The sequence below is a fragment of the Oncorhynchus gorbuscha genome, linkage group LG07 (genome assembly GCF_021184085.1).
Source record: "Oncorhynchus gorbuscha isolate QuinsamMale2020 ecotype Even-year linkage group LG07, OgorEven_v1.0, whole genome shotgun sequence".
NCBI classification, from domain to species: Eukaryota; Metazoa; Chordata; class Actinopteri; order Salmoniformes; family Salmonidae; genus Oncorhynchus; species Oncorhynchus gorbuscha.
The window spans coordinates 1,035,595-1,058,423 of record NC_060179.1 but is presented as its reverse complement, the minus strand read 5'-3'; the positions used below and the strand labels follow the sequence as shown (position 1 = coordinate 1,058,423).

Sequence of the window (22,829 nt, the reverse complement as noted above, 5' to 3'; positions counted from 1 at the left end):
AGCGAGTTGGGCATCACCACACACTGTTGTGAGGTTTCATCACTTGGATGACACTGCTCCCAGTGTATCCCGTAGCGTGCTTATGGCTCTGACAGGGGAAAGTCTCCAGGCAGCGCACCGTGTGTACAATACCCAGGTCTGGGTGGTCTGCCATAGGCTGTTTTCATTTAGTATCCATTTATAATAATAATAATAATATATGCCATTTAGCCGACGCTTTTATCCAAAGCGACTTACAGTCATGTGTGCATACATTTGGGGAGTGATTATATTTTCCCATAGTATGTTGTACCGAAGTTGACTGACTGAAATAGAAAGTAACGCTATGACTATAACTACTGTTCTCTGAAGGAGGGAAACGAGGAACTCGGAAAGATTAGCTAACATTACGGCTTTAGCTAATGGGGATCCTAATAAAATGCACAAAAACTCCCTCGTTTGGCTTCTGGCACCTGTTCCTGGGCGTGGACAGCGGAGTCAATCACCACCTTCCGGAGACACCTGAAACCCCACCTCTTTAAGGAATACCTAGGATAGGTTAAGTAATCCCTCTCACCCCACCCCCTAAGTTTTAGATGTTTTATTGTTAGTGACTGTCCCACTGGATGTCATAAGGTGAATGCACCAATTTGTAATTCGCTCTGGATAAGAGCGTCTGCTAAATGACTTAAATGTAAATGTAAATGTAATGTGAAGAGTGGGCTTGGTGAAGAGTGGGCTTGGTGAAGAGTGGGCTTGGTGAAGAGTGGGCATGGTGAAGAGTGGGCTTGGTGAAGAGTGGGCATGGTGAAGTGTGGGCTTGGTGAAGAGTGGGCTTGGTGAAGAGTGGGCTTGGTGAAGAGTGGGCTTGGTGAAGAGTGGGCTTGGTGAAGAGTGGGCTTGGTGAAGAGTGGGCTTGGTGAAGAGTGGGCATGGTGAAGTGTGGGCTTGGTGAAGAGTGGGCTTGGTGAAGAGTGGGCATGGTGAAGTGTGGGCTTGGTGAAGAGTGGGCTTGGTGAAGAGTGGGCTTGGTGAAGAGTGGGCATGGTGAAGTGTGGGCTTGGTGAAGAGTGGGCTTGGTGAAGAGTGGGCTTGGTGAAGAGTGGTATTAAATCGAAGGACTGAATCCAAGCCTCACACTTATCAACTGTGGAAGGCGAGGATTCCAGGGATTTCTTTGGCCTCTTGTCAGGAGTGAATGTAAATCCTTCAACAGGAAGTGGCGAGAGTGCGACTCCCCCATAGTATGTTGTATCTTCCCTCCTTCAGGGAACAGTAGTTACAGTCATAACGTTGCATTTTCTGTCATTAATAATAATAATAATAATATATGCCATTTAGCAGACGCTTTTATCCAAAGCGACTTACAGTCATGTGTGCGTTGTCATTGGTGTTACCACCTTGAAAATCACTGATTTCAAATATGCAGTATACAAGGACCTTCAGGATTTACTCCAGTGTTATCGTGGGAGGAGTGAGTCTATGTTAAATGATCTAAATAATTAGATAATCACACCCTTTTAGTTGTGTCTACATCTAAAGTTTCACTTGGTGTTAGTCAGGGAAAAAACATTGTGAGCAAAATGATTAATTTCATTACTTTACTAAATATGTTTTACAAAATTGATGACCTTAGAGTTGCCTCCATTTCAGGAAATACTCATTTACCTAAAATGTCGAATTGGTGTTACTACTCCTATTGGTGGCACAATGTTATCATAATGATACAAATTCTTTAAAGTCATTAAGCTTTCAAATTGTTTATTTAGAATGCGAAGATATACCCAAATGCATTACAATTAATAACAAGTGTTCAAAATGCCATGACCAAATGCCACCGTAATTCAGGAACGACCCTTAGAAAGTCTAGAGGCTCCCCACTCATTCACTGTAATTCAGGAACGACCCTTAGAAAGTCTAGAGGCTCCCCACTCATTCACTGTAATTCAGGAACGACCCTTAGAAAGTCTATAGGGTACCAGGCTAGAGGCTCCCCACTCATTCACTGTAATTCAGGAACGACCCTTAGAAAGTCTACAGGGTACCAGGCTAGAGGCTCCCCACTCATTCACTGTAATTCAGGAACGACCCATAGATAAACATCTCCAATCCAAAGTTAAATCTAGAATTGGCTTCCTATTTCGCAACAAAGCATCCTTCACTCATGCTGCCAAACATACCCTTGTAAAACTGACCATCCTACCGACTTTGGCGATGTCATTTACAAAATAGCCTCCAATACCCTACTCAACAAATTGGATGCAGTCTATCACAGTGCAATCCGTTTTGTCACCAAAGCCCCATATACTACCCACCATTGCGACCTGTACGCTCTCGTTGGCTGGCCCTCGATTCATACTCGTCGCCAAACCCACTGGCTCCATGTCATCTACAAGACCCTGCTAGGTAAAGTCCCCCCTTATCTCAGCTCGCTGGTCACCATAGCATCTCCCACCTGTAGCACACGCTCCAGCAGGTATATCTCTCTGGTCACCCCCAAAACCAATTCTTTCTTTGGCCGCCTCTCCTTCCAGTTCTCTGTTGCCAGTGACTGGAACGAACTGCAAAAATCTCTGAAACTGGAAACACTTATCTCCCTCACTAGCTTTAAGCACCAACTGTCAGAGCATCTTACAGATTACTGCACCTGTACATAGCCCACCTATAATTTAGCCCAAACAACTACCTCTTTCCCAACTGTATTTTATTTATTTATTTATTTTGCTCCTTTGCACCCCATTATTTTTATGTCTACTTTGCACATTCTTCCATTGCAAAACTACCATTCCAGTGTTTTACTTGCTATATTGTATTTACTTTGCCACCATGGCCTTTTTTGCCTTTACCTCCCTTCTCACCTCATTTGCTCACATCGTATATAGTCTTGTTTCTACTGTATTATTGACTGTATGTTTGTTTTACTCCATGTGTAACTCTGTGTCGTTGTATCTGTCGAACTGCTTTGCTTTATCTTGGCCAGGTCGCAATTGTAAATGAGAACTTGTTCTCAACTTGCCTACCTGGTTAAATAAAGGTGAAATAAAATAAATTTAAAAAAGATAATGTCTACAGGGTACCAGGCTAGAGGCTCCCCACTCATTCACTGTAATTCAGGAACGACCCATAGATAATGTCTACAGGGTACCAGGCTAGAGGCTCCCCACTCATTCACTGTAATTCAGGAACGACCCATAGATAATGTCTACAGGGTACCAGGCTAGAGGCTCAAAGGACAATGTAGCAATACTCACAGAGGACAATATAGCAATACTCACAGAGGACAATATAGCAATACTCACAGAGGACAATGTAGCAATACTCACATAGAGGACAATGTAGCAATACTCACATAGAGGACAATGTAGCAATACTCACATAGAGGACAATGTAGCAATACTCACATAGAGGACAATGTAGCAATACTCACATAGAGGACAATGTAGCAATACTCACAGAGGACAATGTAGCAATACTCACATAGAGGACAATGTAGCAATACTCACAGAGGACAATGTAGCAATACTCACAGAGGACAATGTAGCAATACTCACATAGAGGACAATGTAGCAATACTCACATAGAGGACAATGTAGCAATACTCACATAGAGGACAATGTAGCAATACTCACAGAGGACAATGTAGCAATACTCACATAGAGGACAATGTAGCAATACTCACAGAGGACAATGTAGCAATACTCACAGAGGACAATGTAGCAATACTCACATAGAGGACAATGTAGTAATACTCACAGAGGACAATGTAGCAATACTCACAGAGGACAATGTAGCAATACTCACATAGAGGACAATGTAGCAATACTCGCATAGAGGACAATGTAGCAATACTCGCATAGAGGACAATGTAGCAATACTCACAGAGGACAATGTAGCAATACTCACAGAGGACAATGTAGCAATGCTCACAGAGGACAATGTAGCAATGCTCACATAGATGACAATGTAGCAATACTCACATAGAGGACAATGTAGCAATACTCACATAGAGGACAATGTAGCAATACTCACAGAGGACAATGTAGAAATACTCACAGAGGACAATGTAGCAATACTCACATAGAGGACAATGTAGCAATACTCACATAGAGGACAATGTAGCAATACTCACATAGAGGACAATGTAGCAATACTCACAGAGGACAATGTAGAAATACTCACAGAGGACAATGTAGCAATACTCACATAGAGGACAATGTAGCAATACTCACAGAGGACAATGTAGCAATACTCACAGAGGACAATGTAGCAATACTCACATAGAGGACAATGTAGCAATACTCACATAGAGGACAATGTAGCAATACTCACATAGAGGACAATGTAGCAATACTCACATAGAGGACAATGTAGCAATCTCCCTCAAAGAAGTTTCCAAAAGCTTGGTCCGGTACAGGAACCATCTTCATGTTCTTAAAAACAACAAGATACATTCAGAATATTATATTTCAATAACAGCCTGACAGACCACCAAGAAAACTGTCACAAAAGTCCCATCTCAGCATTGGATCTGAGACTAAGTGTAATATACCCAGTGGAGACTGCTGTATAACCCCGTGGAGACCAGCTATATAACCCCGTGGAGTCCAGCTGTATAACCCAGTGGAGACCACCTATATAACCCAGTGGAGACCAGCTATATAACCCAGTGGAGACTGTTGTATAACCCAGTGGAGACCACCTATATAACCCAGTGGAGACTGCTGTATAACCCAGTGGAGACCAGCTGTATAACCCAGTGGAGACCAGCTATATAACCCAGTGGAGACCAGCTATATAACCGAGTGGAGACCAGCTATATAACCCAGTGGAGACCAGCTGTATAACCCAGTGGACACCAGCTATATAACCCAGTGGAGACCAGCTGTATAACCCAGGGGAGACCAGCTATATAACCCAGTGGAGACCACCTATATAACCCAGTGGAGACCAGCTATATAACCCAGTGGATACCAGCTATATAACCCAGTGGAGACCAGCTATATAACCCAGTGGAGACCACCTATATAACCCAGTGGAGACCAGCTAAATAACCCAGTGGAGACCAGCTATATAACCCAGTGGAGCCCAACTATATAACCCAGTGGAGACCAGCTATATAAGCCAGTGGAGACTGTTGTATAACCCAGTGGAGACTGTTGTATAACCCAGTGGAGACTGTTGTATAACCCAGTGGAGACCAGCTGTATAACCCAGTGGAGACTGTTGTATAACCCAGTGGAGACCACCTATATAACCCAGTGGAGACCAGCTGTATAACCCAGTGGAGACTGCTGTATAACCCAGTGGAGACCACTGTATAACCCAGTGGAGACCAGCTATATAACCCAGTGGAGACCAGCTGTATAACCTAGTGGAGACCACCTATATAACCCAGTGGAGACTGTTGTATAACCCAGTGGAGACCAGCTATGTAACCCAGTGGAGACTGTTGTATAACCCAGCAGAGACCAGCTATATAACCCAGTGGAGACCAGCTATATAACCCAGTGGAGACCAGCTATATAACCCAGTGGAGACTTTTGTATAACCCAGTGGAGATCAGCTATATAACCCAGTGGAGGCCAGCTATATAACCCAGTGGAGACCAGCTATATAACCCAGTGGAGACCAGCTGTATAACCCAGTGGAGACTGCTGTATAACCCAGTGGAGACCACTGTATAACCCAGTGGAGACCAGCTATATAACCCAGTGGAGACCAGCTGTATAACCTAGTGGAGACCACCTATATAACCCAGTGGAGACTGTTGTATAACCCAGTGGAGACCAGCTATGTAACCCAGTGGAGACTGTTGTATAACCCAGCAGAGACCAGCTATATAACCCAGTGGAGACCAGCTATATAACCCAGTGGAGACCAGCTATATAACCCAGTGGAGACTGTTGTATAACCCAGTGGAGACCAGCTGTATAACCCAGTGGAGACCAGCTATATAACCCAGTGGAGACCAGCTATATAACCCAGTGGAGACCAGCTATATAACCCAGCGGAGACCAGCTATATAACCCAGCGGAGACCAGCTATATAACCCAGTGGAGACCAGCTATATAACCCAGTGGAGACCAGCTATATAACCCAGTGGAGACCAGCTATATAACCCAGTGGAGACCGCTGTATAACCCAGTGGAGACCAGCTGTATAACCCAGTGGAGACCAGCTATATAACCCAGTGGAGACTGTTGTATAACCCAGTGGAGACTGCTGTATAACCCAGTGGAGACCAGCTATATAACCCAGCAGAGACCAGCTATATAACCCAGTGGAGACCAGCTGTATAACCCAGTGGAGACCAGCTTTATAACCCAGTGGAGACCAGTTATATAACCCAGTGGAGACCAGCTATATAACCCAGTGGAGACCAGCTATATAACCCAGTGGAGACCACCTATATAACCCAGTGGAGACCAGCTATATAACCCAGTGGAGACCAGCTATATAACCCATTGGAGACCAGCTATATAACCCAGTGGAGACCAGCTGTATAACCCAGTGGAGACTGCTGTATAACCCAGTGGAGACCACTGTATAACCCAGTGGAGACCAGCTATATAACCCAGTGGAGACCAGCTATATAACCCAGTGGAGACCAGCTGTATAACCCAGTGGAGACCAGCTGTATAACCCAGTGGAGACCACCTATATAACCCAGTGGAGACTGTTGTATAACCCAGTGGAGACCAGCTGTATAACCCAGTGGAGACTGTTGTATAACCCAGTGGAGACCAGCTGTATAACCCAGTGGAGACTGTTGTATAACCCAGTGGAGACCAGCTGTATAACCCAGTGGAGACTGTTGTATAACCCAGCGGAGACCAGCTATATAACCCAGCAGAGACCAGCTATATAACCCAGTGGAGACCAGCTGTATAACCCAGTGGAGACCAGCTATATAACCCAGCAGAGACCAGCTATATAACCCAGTGGAGACCAGCTGTATAACCCAGTGGAGACCAGCTATATAACCCAGTGGAGACCAGTTATATAACCCATTGGAGACCAGCTATATAACCCAGTGGAGACCACCTATATAACCCAGTGGAGACCAGCTATATAACCCAGTGGAGACCAGCTATGTGACCCAGTGGAGACTGTTGTATAACCCAGCAGAGACCAGCTATATAACCCAGTGGAGACCAGCTGTATAACCCAGTGGAGACCAGCTGTATAACCCAGTGGAGACCAGCTATATAACACAGTGGAGACCAGCTGTATAACCCAGTGGAGACCACCTATATAACCCAGTGGAGACTGTTGTATAACCCAGTGGAGACCAGCTGTATAACCCAGTGGAGACCAGCTGTATAACCCAGCAGAGACCAGCTATATAACCCTGTGGAGACCAGCTATATAACCCAGTGGAGACCAGCTATATAACCCAGTGGAGACTGTTGTATAACCCAGTGGAGACCAGCTGTATAACCCAGTGGAGACCAGCTATATAACCCAGTGGAGACCAGCTATATAACCCAGTGGAGACCAGCTATATAACCCAGTGGAGACCAGCTATATAACCCAGTGGAGACCAGCTAAATAACCCAGTGGAGACTATTGTATAACCCAGTGGAGACCGCTGTATAACCCAGTGGAGACCAGCTGTATAACCCAGTGGAGACTGTTGTATAACCCAGTGGAGACTGCTATATAACTCAGTGGAGACCAGCTATATAACCCAGTGGAGACTGTTGTATAACCCAGTGGAGACCAGTTATATAACCCAGTGGAGACCAGCTATATAACCCAGTGGAGACCAGCTATATAACCCAGTGGAGACCAGCTATATAACCCAGTGGAGACCAGCTATATAACCCAGTGGAGACTGTTGTATAACCCAGTGGAGACCAGCTGTATAACCCAGTGGAGACCAGCTATATAACCCAGTGGAGACCAGCTATATAACCCAGCAGAGACCAGCTATATAACCCAGTGGAGACCAGCTGTATAACCCAGTGGAGACCAGCTGTATAACCCAGTGGAGACCAGCTGTATAACACAGTGGAGACCAGCTGTATAACCCAGTGGAGACCAGCTATATAACCCAGTGGAGACTGTTGTATAACCCAGTGGAAACCAGTTATATAACCCAGTGGAGACCAGCTATATAACCCAGTGGAGACCAGCTATATAACCCAGTGGAGACCAGCTATATAACCCAGTGGAGACCAGCTATATAACCCAGTGGAGACTGTTGTATAACCCAGTGGAGACCAGCTGTATAACCCAGTGGAGACCAGCTATATAACCCAGTGGAGACCAGCTATATAACCCAGTGGAGACCAGCTATATAACCCAGTGGAGACCAGCTATATAACCCAGTGGAGACCAGCTAAATAACCCAGTGGAGACTGTTGTATAACCCAGTGGAGACTGTTGTATAACCCAGTGGAGACTGTTGTATAACCCAGTGGAGACCAGCTGTATAACCCAGTGGAGACTGTTGTATAACCCAGTGGAGACCAGCTGTATAACCCAGTGGAGACCAGCTATATAACCCAGTGGAGACCAGCTGTATAACCCAGTGGAGACTGTTGTATAACCCAGTGGAGACTGTTGTATAACCCAGTGGAGACCAGCTGTATAACCCAGTGGAGACTGTTGTATAACCCAGTGGAGACTGTTGTATAACCCAGTGGAGACTGTTGTATAACCCAGTGGAGACCAGCTGTATAACCCAGTGGAGACTGTTGTATAACCCAGTGGAGACCAGCTGTATAACCCAGTGGAGACCAGCTATATAACCCAGTGGAGACCAGCTGTATAACCCAGTGGAGACTGTTGTATAACCCAGTGGAGACTGTTGTATAACCCAGTGGAGACCAGCTGTATAACCCAGTGGAGACTGTTGTATAACCCAGTGGAGACTGTTGTATAACCCAGTGGAGACTGCTGTATAACCCAGTGGAGACCAACTATATAACCCAGTGGAGACTGCTGTATAACCCCGTTGAGACCAGCTATATAACCCAGTGGAGACCAGCTATATAACCCAGCAGAGACCGCTGTATAAACAGATGTAGGATTTGTGCCAGTTTGCTACAGCAGAAAAATAATCCTGCAGCAACAGGAAATGTGAATTTTTAAGTAGATTAAAATTAATTAACCTTTTTGTAGGGGTTGATACATTTCTCATAAGGGAAAATCAAGTCTACAATTTCAAAGTGGAAATTTCAAACATTAAAAGCCTTTTTAGACCTCAAGTAAACTAGAAGTTTAAAATGTACTGCATAGCAGAAAAGTTATCCTGCAACAGGGTGATCAAATGAAGATCCTACATCTGTTACAGTATATTACAATAGGATGTATTTTGAAAGACGTGGGACTTACATTGATGGTCCAGATCTGTAGGCCAGACTTCCTGCTGACATGCTGAAAGGCTTCTGGACTTTCTTCAGTCATTCTGCACAACTAACAACACAGTAGAGAGCATGCTGAATGTACTGTGAATCACCTCGGTTGCTGCATGTTTACTGAAAAGTGCCTATCTTCCACAGAGTCTTTAACCACCAAGCCACCAACATATTGGACATACACTGTAAAAAATAAATAATAAACACCCACAAATTGAGTTGTTTCAACTAATTATTATTAAGTAACTGGTTCCACAGCTTCTTTTTGTTTACTTTTCAGACTAAGTGTTAAACTGAACCCCCCAAAAATTGTTGACCCCAATTTTTCTCCAACTTGAGAAAATGTTCAATCAATTTAAAATGATGTGTTTGCTCAACCTGTCTCATGTTTATTCAATGAAAAATGTATTTTTGGACATCTTAAAACTAAAAACAAAGCTGTGCAACTGGTTATACACAACAATAATAAGTTCTAGTTGAATGAACATACTAGACAATTTGAGCAAACAGATCATTTTAAAATGGATATAATTTCATCTATGTTTTCTCATGTTGGAGATGTTTAACTAAAAATGTTAAGTTCAGGTAACACTTTGACCAAAAAGTTGAGTAAACCAAAAAAGTCTGTGGAACTAAAAGTTAGTTGAAACAAATAGATATTGTTTTACTGTGTACATCGATAACCACCTGGGGTGGTTGGAAAAAGCAACAATCACAGAAAAATATCAAATTCTTTCTTATATAAAAACATAATTAGGCATGTAAATAATTGTATCCAAAATGTTTGTTTTTTTTGTTGCAGAAATCAGGAACATGTGACCTTCCATGTGCCTTAAAAACAAACTTGTACTGTATGTCATGAATAATTTTGCACGCCGAAATTGTTCAGTTTTTGATTTGTTAAAAAACTTTGAAATATCCAATAAATGTCGTTCCACTTCATGATTGTTTCCCACTTGTTGTTGATTCCTCACAAAAAAATACAGTTTTATATCTTTATGTTTGAAGCATGAAATGTGGCCAAAGGTCGCAAAGTTCAAGGGGGCCGAATACTTTCGCAAGGCACTGTATATTCAAATAAAGATCCTATCTGCTGTAGGACTGTGGGTGGAGTTAGATGTTTTGGGCTGGGGTCAAAACACATTTTATGTCCGTATTGATACAGAAACACTCAATGATTTAGATTTGGTAATAACAAGTTGAATGAAGAATTGAATAAACCACCTCTGGGCTGTGAACAAAAATATGCCTCTGGGGTCTAAATGACCCCAGTCGGTACTTTTAAGGTTAAAGGCAATATACAGTAGATATTCTGCAGTAAAGAGCCTATTATAAAAGCAAGTTATCTCATGACTGTTCTGGAGAACAGGTGGCCTAAGAACAGACAGGCCTGTCAACTTGGAGTCAACTAGCCACTATGGCAACAAACCACTTCCGCAATCAGGGGCGTGTAATTTGCCCCTTCGGACAGATATCAGCACTGCCAGACAAACACACAGGGTGTCACTGAGCAAACACTATGGCATATCACTATCTCATTAGTGTCACGGAACGACTATAAAATGTCACTGACTGGAAGAATACAGCTTGCTGTACTGTATGAGAACGCAAAGGCAAAACCAATGCAGAGAACTATGGGTGAGCTTTGATTTATGAGAACACAGCTACATGACCGCTTCATATCAAGATAGAGGAAGCCTAGTTACTGAATTAATTCAGTGGTCATACTTACTATATACAGATAGTTAAATAGAGGAAGTCATACTATATACAGATAGCTAGATAGAGGAAGTCATACTATATGCAGATAGTTAGATAGAGGAAGTCATACTATGTACAGATAGTTAAATAGAGGAAGTCATACTATATACAGATAGTTAAATAGAGGAAGTCATACTATGTACAGATAGTTAGATAGAGGAAGTCATACTATATACAGATAGTTAAATAGAGGAAGTCATACTATATACAGATAGTTAGATAGAGGAAGTCATACTTACTATATACAGATAGTTAGATAGGGGAAGTCATACTATATACAGATAGTTAAATAGAGGAAGTCATACTATATACAGATAGTTAAATAGATGAAGTCATACTATATACAGATAGTTAGATAGGAGAAGTCATACTATATACAGATAGTTAGATAGAGGAAGTCATACTATATACAGATAGTTAGATAGGGGAAGTCATACTATGTACATATAGTTAGATAGAGGAAGTCATACTATATTTTGATAGTTAATAGAGGAAGTCATACTATATTTTGATAGTTAAATAGAGGAAGTCATACTATGTACAGATAGTTAGATAGAGGAAGTCATACTATATCCAGATAGTTAGATAGAGGAAGTCATACTTACTATATACAGATAGTTAGATAGGGGAAGTCATACTATATACAGATAGTTAAATAGAGGAGGTCAAACTATATACAGATAGTTAAATAGAGGAAGTCATACTATATACAGATAGTTAGATAGAGGAAGTCATACTATATACAGATAGTTAATAGAGGAAGTCATACTATGTACATATAGTTAGATAGAGGAAGTCATACTATATACAGATAGTTAAATAGAGGAAGTCATACTATATAAAGATAGTTAGATAGGGGAAGTCATACTATATACAGATAGTTAAATAGAGGAAGTCATACTATATAAAGATAGTTAGATAGGGGAAGTCATACTATATACAGATAGTTAAATAGAGGAAGTCATACTATATACAGATAGTTAAATAGAGGAAGTCATACTATATAAAGATAGTTAGATAGAGGAAGTCATACTATATACAGATAGTTAAATAGAGGAAGTCATACTATATACAGATAGTTAGATAGGGGAAGTCATACTATATACAGATAGTTAAATAGAGGAAGTCATACTATATAAAGATAGTTAGATAGAGGAAGTCATACTATATACAGATAGTTAAATAGAGGAAGTCATACTATATACAGATAGTTAAATAGAGGAAGTCATACTATGTACAGATAGTTAGATAGGGGAAGTCATACTATATACAGATAGTTAAATAGAGGAAGTCATACTATATACAGATAGTTAAATAGAGGAAGTCATACTATGTACAGATAGTTAAATAGAGGAAGTCATACTATATACAGATAGTTAGATAGGGGAAGTCATACTATATACAGATAGTTAAATAGAGGAAGTCATACTATATACAGATAGTTAAATAGAGGAAGTCATACTATGTACAGATAGTTAAATAGAGGAAGTCATACTATATACAGATAGTTAGATAGAGGAAGTCATACTATATACAGATAGTTAATAGAGGAAGTCATACTATATACAGATAGTTAGATAGAGGAAGTCATACTATATACAGATAGTTAATAGAGGAAGTCATACTATATACAGATAGTTAGATAGAGGAAGTCATACTATATACAGATAGTTAGACAGAGGAAGTCATACTATATTCAGATAGTTAGATAGAGGAAGTCATACTATATACAGATAGTTAGATAGAGGAAGTCATACTATATACAGATAGTTAGATAGAGGAAGTCATACTATATACAGATAGTTAGACAGAGGAAGTCATACTATATTCAGATAGTTAGATAGAGGAAGTCATACTATATACAGATAGTTAGATAGAGGAAGTCATACTATATACAGATAGTTAGATAGAGGAAGTCATACTATATACAGATAGTTAATAGAGGAAGTCATACTATATACAGATAGTTAGATAGAGGAAGTCATACTATATACAGATAGTTAGATAGAGGAAGTCATACTATGTACAGATAGTTAGATAGAGGAAGTCATACTATATACAGATAGTTAGATAGAGGAAGTCATACTATATACAGATAGTTAGATAGGGGAAGTCATACTATGTACAGATAGTTAGATAGAGGAAGTCATACTATGTACAGATAGTTAAATAGAGGAAGTCATACTATATCCAGATAGTTAGATAGAGGAAGTCATACTATGTACAGATAGTTAGATAGAGGAAGTCATACTATATACAGATAGTTAGATAGGGGAAGTCATACTATATTTTGATAGTTAGATAGGGGAAGTCATACTATGTACAGATAGTTAGATAGGGGAAGTCATACTATATCCAGATAGTTAGATAGAGGAAGTCATATTTAATATATACCGATATTTAGATACTATATACAATATACAATTTAAGAGTACTATTACAACCTTCTCTTTTTAGAAACAGGAGTGAGTGTTGCTGAGCAGCTGACAGGTCCAAGGTGTAGTGAGGACAGGGAGTGTGTGGTGAGTGGAGCTTGGTGACCTCAAACAGGATATGAACCGGCTGCCTGAAAAAATCTCAAGCTAACTATCCCCAGCCCTTATTAAAACCTGCTCTGTCATGGTACCAGGAATGTGTGCCAAATGGCATCCTACTCCCTACATAATGATCTATGGGGCCCTCAAACACCAAACCTCTTTGGGCCTTGGCCAATAGCAGTTCATTACGTAGGGAGTAGTGTGCCATTTTGGGACGGAAACCTAATCTCAGATTAAGGCCTGACTCATTTAAAACAAACATGAATGTCACTGCAGTATTCACGTCAACTTCAACAATAGGTTTAGTGCTAACAGTGATTTCACTGGCAACGCCCCAGTGGTTCTGAAGGCCAAACCAGGATGCCTGTCATCTATCATCGTTACTACTACTAAATGTGGAGTCGGGTAAGGTGGAGTCAGGTAAAATTGTAAGGTTTATCCAGCATACACACTGATCTCATGACTCATCATCATCATGTCAACTGAAGGTCAACATTCCCCCCCAAAAAATGTGGTATGATTAATCTACCCTGAACTAATTAGTTTACTACTGTCCTATAATGATTTACCACTGCCTAACTACAACAGGCTTCTGGAAGTGACTAGAAGTGATTAGAAGTGACTGAGTCAACACGGTTCTGCTGGCAGACTGGCATATGGAGGACAAGTCCTTTAGTACATAAAAGGGTGCTGTTTATATGTCTGTTGACTGTATCAAAATGATCCCAATATACTGTAGCACTAACTTAGTGGTCCTATGTGATGGAACCAGAAGAAATATCCGGCATAAGGTGACTTTGTTCAATTTCAACTGCTAGTTCAACTGATGACTACAGCTTGTCCTACCAGGCTTCTAGGTTCTCCTCAGACAAACAGATTGTGAACAAGTCCATTAACTAACCTCCACCCACCAATAGTTGAGTTTCACATGAGAAGTAACAACTGCAGTACTTAAAAGTCATGATCAGCCTTATTAAAATAGCACTGATGGAGCTCTGACTTCAACAACCTTTCCTAAGTCATCCTAACCCTTCCTATGCCCTAACAGTTCATATCCCTAACCCTTCCTAATCATAATCCTTCATATGCCCTAACCCATCCTAACCTTCCTAACCTTTCCTAAACCCTCCTAAACCTTCCAAACCACTCCTAACCTTTCCTAACCCTTCCTAACCAGTCAAAACCCATCATAACTGTTCCTAACCCCTCCAAACCACTCCTAACCTTTCCTAACCCTTCAAAATCCCTCCTAACCGTTCCTAACCCTCCCTAACCACTCCAAACCCTTCCTAACCCTTCAAACCCCATCATAATCGTTCCTTACCCCTCCTAACCCTTCATAACCCTTCAAAACCCCTCCAAACCCTTACCTTCCTAACACCTCCTAATCCTTCCTAAACCTTCCGAACCCCTCCAATCCCTTCCCTTCCTAACACCTCCTAATCCTTCCTAAACCTTCCGAACCCCTCCTAACCCTTCCCTTCCTAACACCTCCTAATCCTTCCTAAACCTTCCGAACCCCTCCTAACCCTTCCCTTCCTAACACCTCCTAATCCTTCCTAAACCTTCCGAACCCTTCCAATCCCTTCCCTTCCTAACACCTCCTAATCCTTCCTAAACCTTCCGAACCCCTCCTAACCCTTCCCTTCCTAACACCTCCTAATCCTTCCTAAACCTTCCGAACCCCTCCTAACCCTTCCCTTCCTAACACCTCCTAATCCTTCCTAAACCTTCAGAACCCCTCCTAACCCTTCCCTTCCTAACACCTCCTAATCCTTCCTAAACCTTCCGAACCCCTCCAAACCCTTCCCTTCCTAACACCTCCTAATCCTTCCTAAACCTTCCGAACCCCTCCTAACCCTTCCCTTCCTAACACCTCCTAATCCTTCCTAAACCTTCCGAACCCCTCCTAACCCTTCCCTTCCTAACACCTCCTAATCCTTCCTAAACCTTCCGAACCCCTCCTAACCCTTCCCTTCCTAACACCTCCTAATCCTTCCTAAACCTTCCGAACCCCTCCAAACCCTTCCCTTCCTAACACCTCCTAATCCTTCCTAAACCTTCCGAACCCCTCCAATCCCTTCCCTTCCTAACACCTCCTAATCCTTCCTAAACCTTCCGAACCCCTCCAAACCCTTCCCTTCCTAACACCTCCTAATCCTTCCTAAACCTTCCGAACCCCTCCAATCCCTTCCCTTCCTAACACCTCCTAATCCTTCCTAAACCTTCCGAACCCCTCCAATCCCTTCCCTTCCTAACACCTCCTAATCCTTCCTAAACCTTCCAAACCCCTCCAAACCCTTCCCTTCCTAACACCTCCTAATCCTTCCTAAACCTTCCAAACCCCTCCAAACCCTTCCCCTTCCTAACACCTCCTAATCCTTCCTAAACCTTCCTCAACCCCCTCCAATCCCTTCCCTTCCTAACACCTCCTAATCCTTCCTAAACCTTCCGAACCCCTCCTAACCCTTCCCTTCCTAACACCTCCTAATCCTTCCTAAACCTTCCGAACCCTTCCAATCCCTTCCCTTCCTAACACCTCCTAATCCTTCCTAAACCTTCTAACGAAGTCCCCTCCTAACCCTTCCCTTCCTAACACCTCCTAATCCTTCCTAAACCTTCCGAACCCCTCCTAACCCAAGGGTATAAAACCTTCCTAACATTTCAGGAAGATCCTTCCTAAACCTTCCGAACCCCTCCTAACCCTTCCCTTCCTAACACCTCCTAATCCTTCCTAAACCTTCCGAACCACTCCAAACCCATTCCCTTCCTAACACCTCCTAATCCTTCCTAAACCTTGAGCTCTCCTAAGAGCTGTCTTCCTAAGACCCCTAATCCTTCCAAAGGGTGAGGGAACCCCTCCTAACCCTTCCCTTCCTGGGAACACCTCCTAATCCTTCCTAAAGTGTGTCATCGAACCCCTCCTAACCCTTCCCTTCCTAACACCTCCTAATCCTTCCTAAATTCTGACCCATCCAAACCAGTTTGGGGCAAGGCTAGGGTTCCTAATAAGCATCCAAATTCACCCAAATGTATACCTCGTGTACTTTCTAATTTTAAACCTTCCGAACCCCTCAATCTTCTTTGAAATACCTCCTGAATCCTTCCTAAACCTTGTTGAACCCCTCCAAACCCTTCCCTTCCTAACACCTATAATCCTTTAAACCTATGTGAATCTTTTATCAAATTTTAGCTTCCTAAAATAAATCCTTCCTAAACCTTACGAACTCATTGGTGAACCCTTCCCTTCCTAACACCTCCTAATCCTTCCTAAACCTTCCGAAAGGCCCCTGGTTAATCCCTTCCCTTCCTAACACCTCTAATCCTTCCTAAACCTGGGAAATCCAAACTCCCTGAAAACCCTTCCCTTCCTAACACCTCAGTTAATCCTTAGAAACTTTAAACCTTCGATGAACAACAGTCCCATTAACTAATCCCTTCCCTTGAGTTAGTAGAGTTAGTAGAAAGTAGAGTTAGTAGAAATATTAACGTTAGTAGAGTTAACATTATTAACATTAGTATTCAGTAGAGTTAGTAGAATTATTAACGTTAGTAGAGTTAATAGTCAGTAGAGTTAGTAGAGTTAGTAGTCAGTAGAGTTAGTAGAGTTAGTAGTCAGTAGAGTTAGTAGAGTTAGTAGAAAGTAGAGTTAGTAGAGTTAGTAGAGTTAGTAGTCAGTAGAGTTAGTAGAGTTAGTAGAAAGTAGAGTTAGTAGAGTTAGTAGAGTTAGTAGAGTTAGTAGTCAGTAGAGTTAGTAGAGTTAGTAGAAAGTAGAGTTAGTAGAAAATATTAAGTAGTTAGTAGAGTTAGTTAGAAAGTAGAAAGAGTTAGTAGAAAGTAGAGTTAGTAGAAATATTAACGTTAGTAGAGTTAGTAGAATTATTAACGTTAGTAGAGTTAGTAGAATTATTAACGTTAGTATTCAGTTGAGTTAGTAGAGTTAGTAGAAAGAAGAGTTAGTAGTCAGTCTCCTAACCCATCCTAACCCCTCCTAACCCATCCTAACCCCTCCTAACCCATCCTAACCCCTCCTATCACCTCCTAACCTGTCCTATAACCACCTAACACTTCCTAACCCATCCTAACCCCTCCTAACCCTTCCTAACCTCTCCTAACCCTTCATAATCTCTCCTAACCCCTCCTAACCCTTCCTAACCTCTCCTAACCCCTCCTAACCTCTCATAACCCTTCATAACCCCTCCTAACCCTTCCTAATCTCTCCTAACCCCTCCTAACTCTTCCTAATCTCTCCTAACCCCTCCTAACCTCTCCTAACCCCTCCTAACCCTTCCTAATCTCTCCTAACCCCTCCTAACCTCTCCTAACCCTTCATAACCCCTCCTAACCCCTCCTAACCTCTCCTAACCCTTCATAACCCCTCCTAACCCCTCCTAATCTCTCCTAACCCCTCCTAACCCTAACCCATGGCTTACTGCTGATGGAAAAACTGGTTCCACATCTATTAAGCACTATTATTATCAGACAATGGTCAGTGTGCACACCTTACTAAGTACATACAGAACTACCTCATAATATACTTCCAACTCCCTGGTGAATTCACAAAGAAAGCTTTATGTGCCAGTTCACAGAGAATGAATGTTACAGTTGGCAATACCTGTAACAACACTGACTGAAAGAGCAATATATCAACCATAACAATCTCAACATGAAAACAGACTGACTTAACAGTAGTGAAAGAATAACACTGTCATTGATGAAATAACTACCATGCTGTATGAATCTTACCTATGGCAGGTGAGTGATACAGGATGGGCCAGGTATAGGAGAAGCAGTGATATCTCCGGTGGTCTGGTCTGGATATAACTCTAAGTGAGAACTATAACTACTCCTCTCTCTCCCTCTGTGTGAGTATGAGTGTATGTGGTGGCGTCGGTAAGGTAGGGTGTGTTTATGTCTGTCCTCCCATTGTTCTGAACACACCTACTATCCCTCACTACCTACTCTCCCTTCCTATCTACAAACCTACAGTTGAAGTCAGAAGTTTACATACACCTTAGCCAAATACATTTAAACTCAGTATTTCATAATTCCTTAAATTTAATCCTAGTAAAAATTCCCTGTCTTAGGTCAGTTAGGATGACACACTTTATTTTCAGAATGAAATGTCAGAATAATAGTGAAATGATTTATTTCAGCTTTTAATTATTTCATCACATTCCCAGTGGGTCAGAAGTTTACAAACACTCAATTAGTATTTGGTAGCATTGCCTTTAAATTGTTTAACTTGGGTCAAACGTTTCGGTAGCCTTCCACAAGCTTCCCACAATAAGTTCCTTCTGACAGAGCAGAGTCAGGTTTGTAGGCCTCCTTGCTGACACAAGCTTTTTCAGTTCTGCCCACACATTTCCTATGGGATTGAGGTCAGGGCTTTTAATTTTACCTTCATTTAACCAGGCAAGTCAGTTAAGAACAAATTCTTATTTTCAATGACGGCCTGGGAACAGTGGGTTAACTGGTCTAGGAACAGTGGGTTAACTGGTCTAGGAACAGTGGGTTAACTGGTCTAGGAACAGTGGGTTAGGAACAGTGGGGGTTAGGAACTGGGTCTAGGAACAGTGGGTTAACTGGTCTAGGAACAGTGGGTTAACTGGTCTAGGAACAGTGGGTTAACTGGTCTAGGAACAGTGGGTTAACTGGTCTAGGAACAGTGGGTTAACTGGTCTAGGAACAGTGGGTTAACTGGTCTAGGAAAGTGGGTTAACTGGTAGGAACAGTGGGTTAACTGGTCTAGGAACAGTGGGTTAACTGCCAAACAGTTGTATTTTTGTCCCATCAGACCAGAGGACATTTCTCCAAAAAGTATGATCTTTTTCGCCATGTGCAGTTGCAAACTGTAGTCTGGCTTTTCATGGCCATTCAGGTTATGTAGATATAGGACTAATTTTACTGTGGATAAAGATACTTTTGTACCTGTTTCCTCCAGCATCTTCACAAGGTCCTTTGCTGTTGTTCTGGGATTGGTGCGAAAAGTGCAAATCAAAGTATCTCTAGGAGACAGAACGCATCTCCTTCCTGAGCGGTTTGACTGCTGCGTGGTCCCATGGTGTTTATACTTGCGTACTATTGTATGTACAGATTAACTTGGTACCTTCAGGGGTTTGGAAATTGTTACCAATTGATGAACCAGACTTGTGGACGTCTACATTTTTTTTCTGAGGTCTTGACTGATTTCTTTTGATTTTCCCATGATGTCAAGCAAAGAGGCACTGTGTTTGAAGGTAGACCTTGAAATACATCCACAGGTACACCTCCAATTGACTCAAATGATGTTAATTAGTCTATCAGAAGCTTCTGAAGCCATGACATCATTTTTCTGGAATTGTCCAATCTGTTTAAAGGCACAGTCAATTTAGTGTACGTAAACTTCTGACCCACTGGAGTTGTGATACAGACAATTATAAGTGAAATAATCTGACTGTAAACAATTGTTGTAAAAATGACGTGTCATGCACAAAGTTGATGTCCTAACTGACTTGACAAAACTATAGTATGTTAAGAAGACATTTGTGGACTGGTTGAATAACTAGTTTAGACTCCAACATAAGTGGATGTAAACTTCCGAATTCAACTGTACCTACCTACCTACCTACCTACCTACCTACCTACCTATCTATCTACCTACCTACCTACCTACCTACCTACCTACCTACCTACCTACCTACCTACCTACCTATCTATCTACCTACCTACCTACCTACCTACCTACCTACCTACCTACCTACCTACCTACCTACCTACCTACCTACCTACCTACCTACCTATCTACCTACCTACCTATCTACCTACCTACCTACCTACCTACCTACCTACCTACCTACCTACCTACCTACCTACCTACCTACCTACCTACCTACCTACCTACCTACCTACCTACCTACCTACCTACCTACCCACCTACCTACCCACCTACCTACCTACCTACCTACCTACCTACCTACCTACCTACCTACCTACCTACCTACCTACCTACCTACCTACCCACCTACCTACCTACCTACCCTACCTACCTACCTACCTACCTACCTACCTACCTACCTACCTACCTACCTACCTACCTACCTACCTACCTACCTACCTACCTACCTACCTACCTACCTATCTACCCACCTACCTACCTACCTACCTACCTACCTACCTATCTACCTACCTACCTACCTACCTATCTACCTACCTACCTACCCACCTACCCACCTACCCACCCATCTACCTACCTACCTACCTACCTACCTACCTACCTACCTACCTACCTACCTACCTACCTACCTACCTACCTACCTACCTACCTACCTACCCACCTACCTACCTACCTACCTACCTACCTACCTACCTACCTCCCTACCTACCCTACCTACCTACCTACCTACCTACCTACCTACCTACCTACCTACCTACCTATCTACCTACCTACCTACCTACCTACCTACCTACCTACCTACCTACCTACCTACCTGCCCCTACCTACCTACCTACCTACCTACCCCCTACCTACCTACCTACCTACCTCCCTACCTCCCTACCTACCTACCTACCTACCTATCTACCTACCTACCTACCTACCTACCTACCTACCTACCTGTTTGTCATTTATTACATACTTACCCTGTGCTCACCATGCCTACCCACCTACCCACCTACCTACCTGGTCTTATTTACCTACCCACCTACCACCCACCTCCCATTCACCCCTACCCACCACCCACCTACCTCCTCACCTGTCTACCTACCTACCCACCTGTTCCTATACCCACCTAACCCATCATTTAGTCTTCCCACCACCTGTTCGACCTACCCACCTGATTAGATTCCCTATTTATACCTTTGTACCTCCCTACCTCCCTGTTCCCTACGGTACCATATATTATCTATTACCCACCTATTACCTACCTACCTACCTATCTACCTACCTACCCACCTACCTGTCCTACCTACCTACCCACCCACCCACCTATCACCTACCTACCTACCTATCTACCTCACCTACCTACCTGTGAGCAGGTGTCTCACCTACGACCTACCTACCTACCCACCTACCTACCTACCACCTACCTACCTACCTACAGTTGTTTACCTACCTACCTACCAAATCTAGAGGATGTCACCTATTCCGTTTTGAACATTATTAAACCTGCTTCTGTTAACCTTTGGGTACCTACCTTTCACCTACCATGACCACCTACCTACCTACCTACCTACCTACCTACCTACCTACCTACCTACCTACCTACCTACCTACCTACCTATCTACCTACCTACCTACCTACCTACCTACCTACCTACCTACCTACCTACCTACCTACCTACCTACCTACCTACCTACCTACCTACCTACCTCTCTACCTCCCTACCTACCTACCTACCTACCTACCTACCCTACCTACCTCTCTACCTACCTACCTACCTACCTACCTACCTACCTACCTACCTACCCTACCTACCCACCTACCTACCTACCTACCTACCTACCTCTCTACCTCCCTACCTACCTACCTACCTACCTACCTACCTACCTACCTACCTACCTACCTACCTACCTACCTACCTACCTACCTACCTACCCCCTCTACCTCCCTCTCTACCGCTCTACATCTCTACCTCCTTCCTACCTACCTACCTACCTGCCTACCTACCTACCTACCTTTCTCCCCCAAATCCTACCTCCTACCTCTCTCTATCTTTCTGTCTCTTTCTCTCCCTCTCCCTCTCCCTGCATCACTGTCACGGCCTGCACCAACAATACCACTAGAATACATGCTGAGGCCACCACCAGCCCAGCCTTCAGCCTAATCACCAGACTAGCCAACACCGGCCCAGCCTTCAGCCTAACCATCAGCCTGTTGACTACACTTCCCAGGATTCAGACTAACCACCAGCCTGTTGACTACACTTCCCTGCCTTCAGACTAACCACCAGCCTGTTGACTACACTTCCCTGCCTTCAGACTAACCACCAGCCTGTTGACTACACTTCCCTGCCTTCAGACTAACCACCAGCCTGTTGACTACACTTCCTGCCTTCTCTAACCACCAGCCTGTTGACTACACTTCCCTGCCTTCAGACTAACCACCAGCCTGTTGACTACACTTCCCAGCCTTCAGCCTAACCACCAGCCTGTTGACTACACTTCCCAGCCTTCTGACTAACCACCAGCCTGTTGACTACACTTCCC

The 22,829-nt window shown here is 42.8% G+C and overlaps 1 protein-coding gene across 1 annotated transcript in view; it reads right to left on the bottom strand.

The window, feature by feature from the left end:
- Window positions 1–18,545, bottom strand: part of vill (villin-like) — a 62,770-nt gene extending 44,225 nt beyond the window's left edge. The window contains 3 exon segments of the mRNA XM_046355393.1: window positions 4,335–4,409; window positions 9,322–9,402; window positions 18,389–18,545. Of these exon segments, the coding sequence (XP_046211349.1) occupies window positions 4,335–4,409; window positions 9,322–9,393 (147 nt within the window). The 5' untranslated portion in view covers window positions 9,394–9,402; window positions 18,389–18,545.
- Window positions 18,546–22,829: the final 4,284 nt, after the last annotated feature.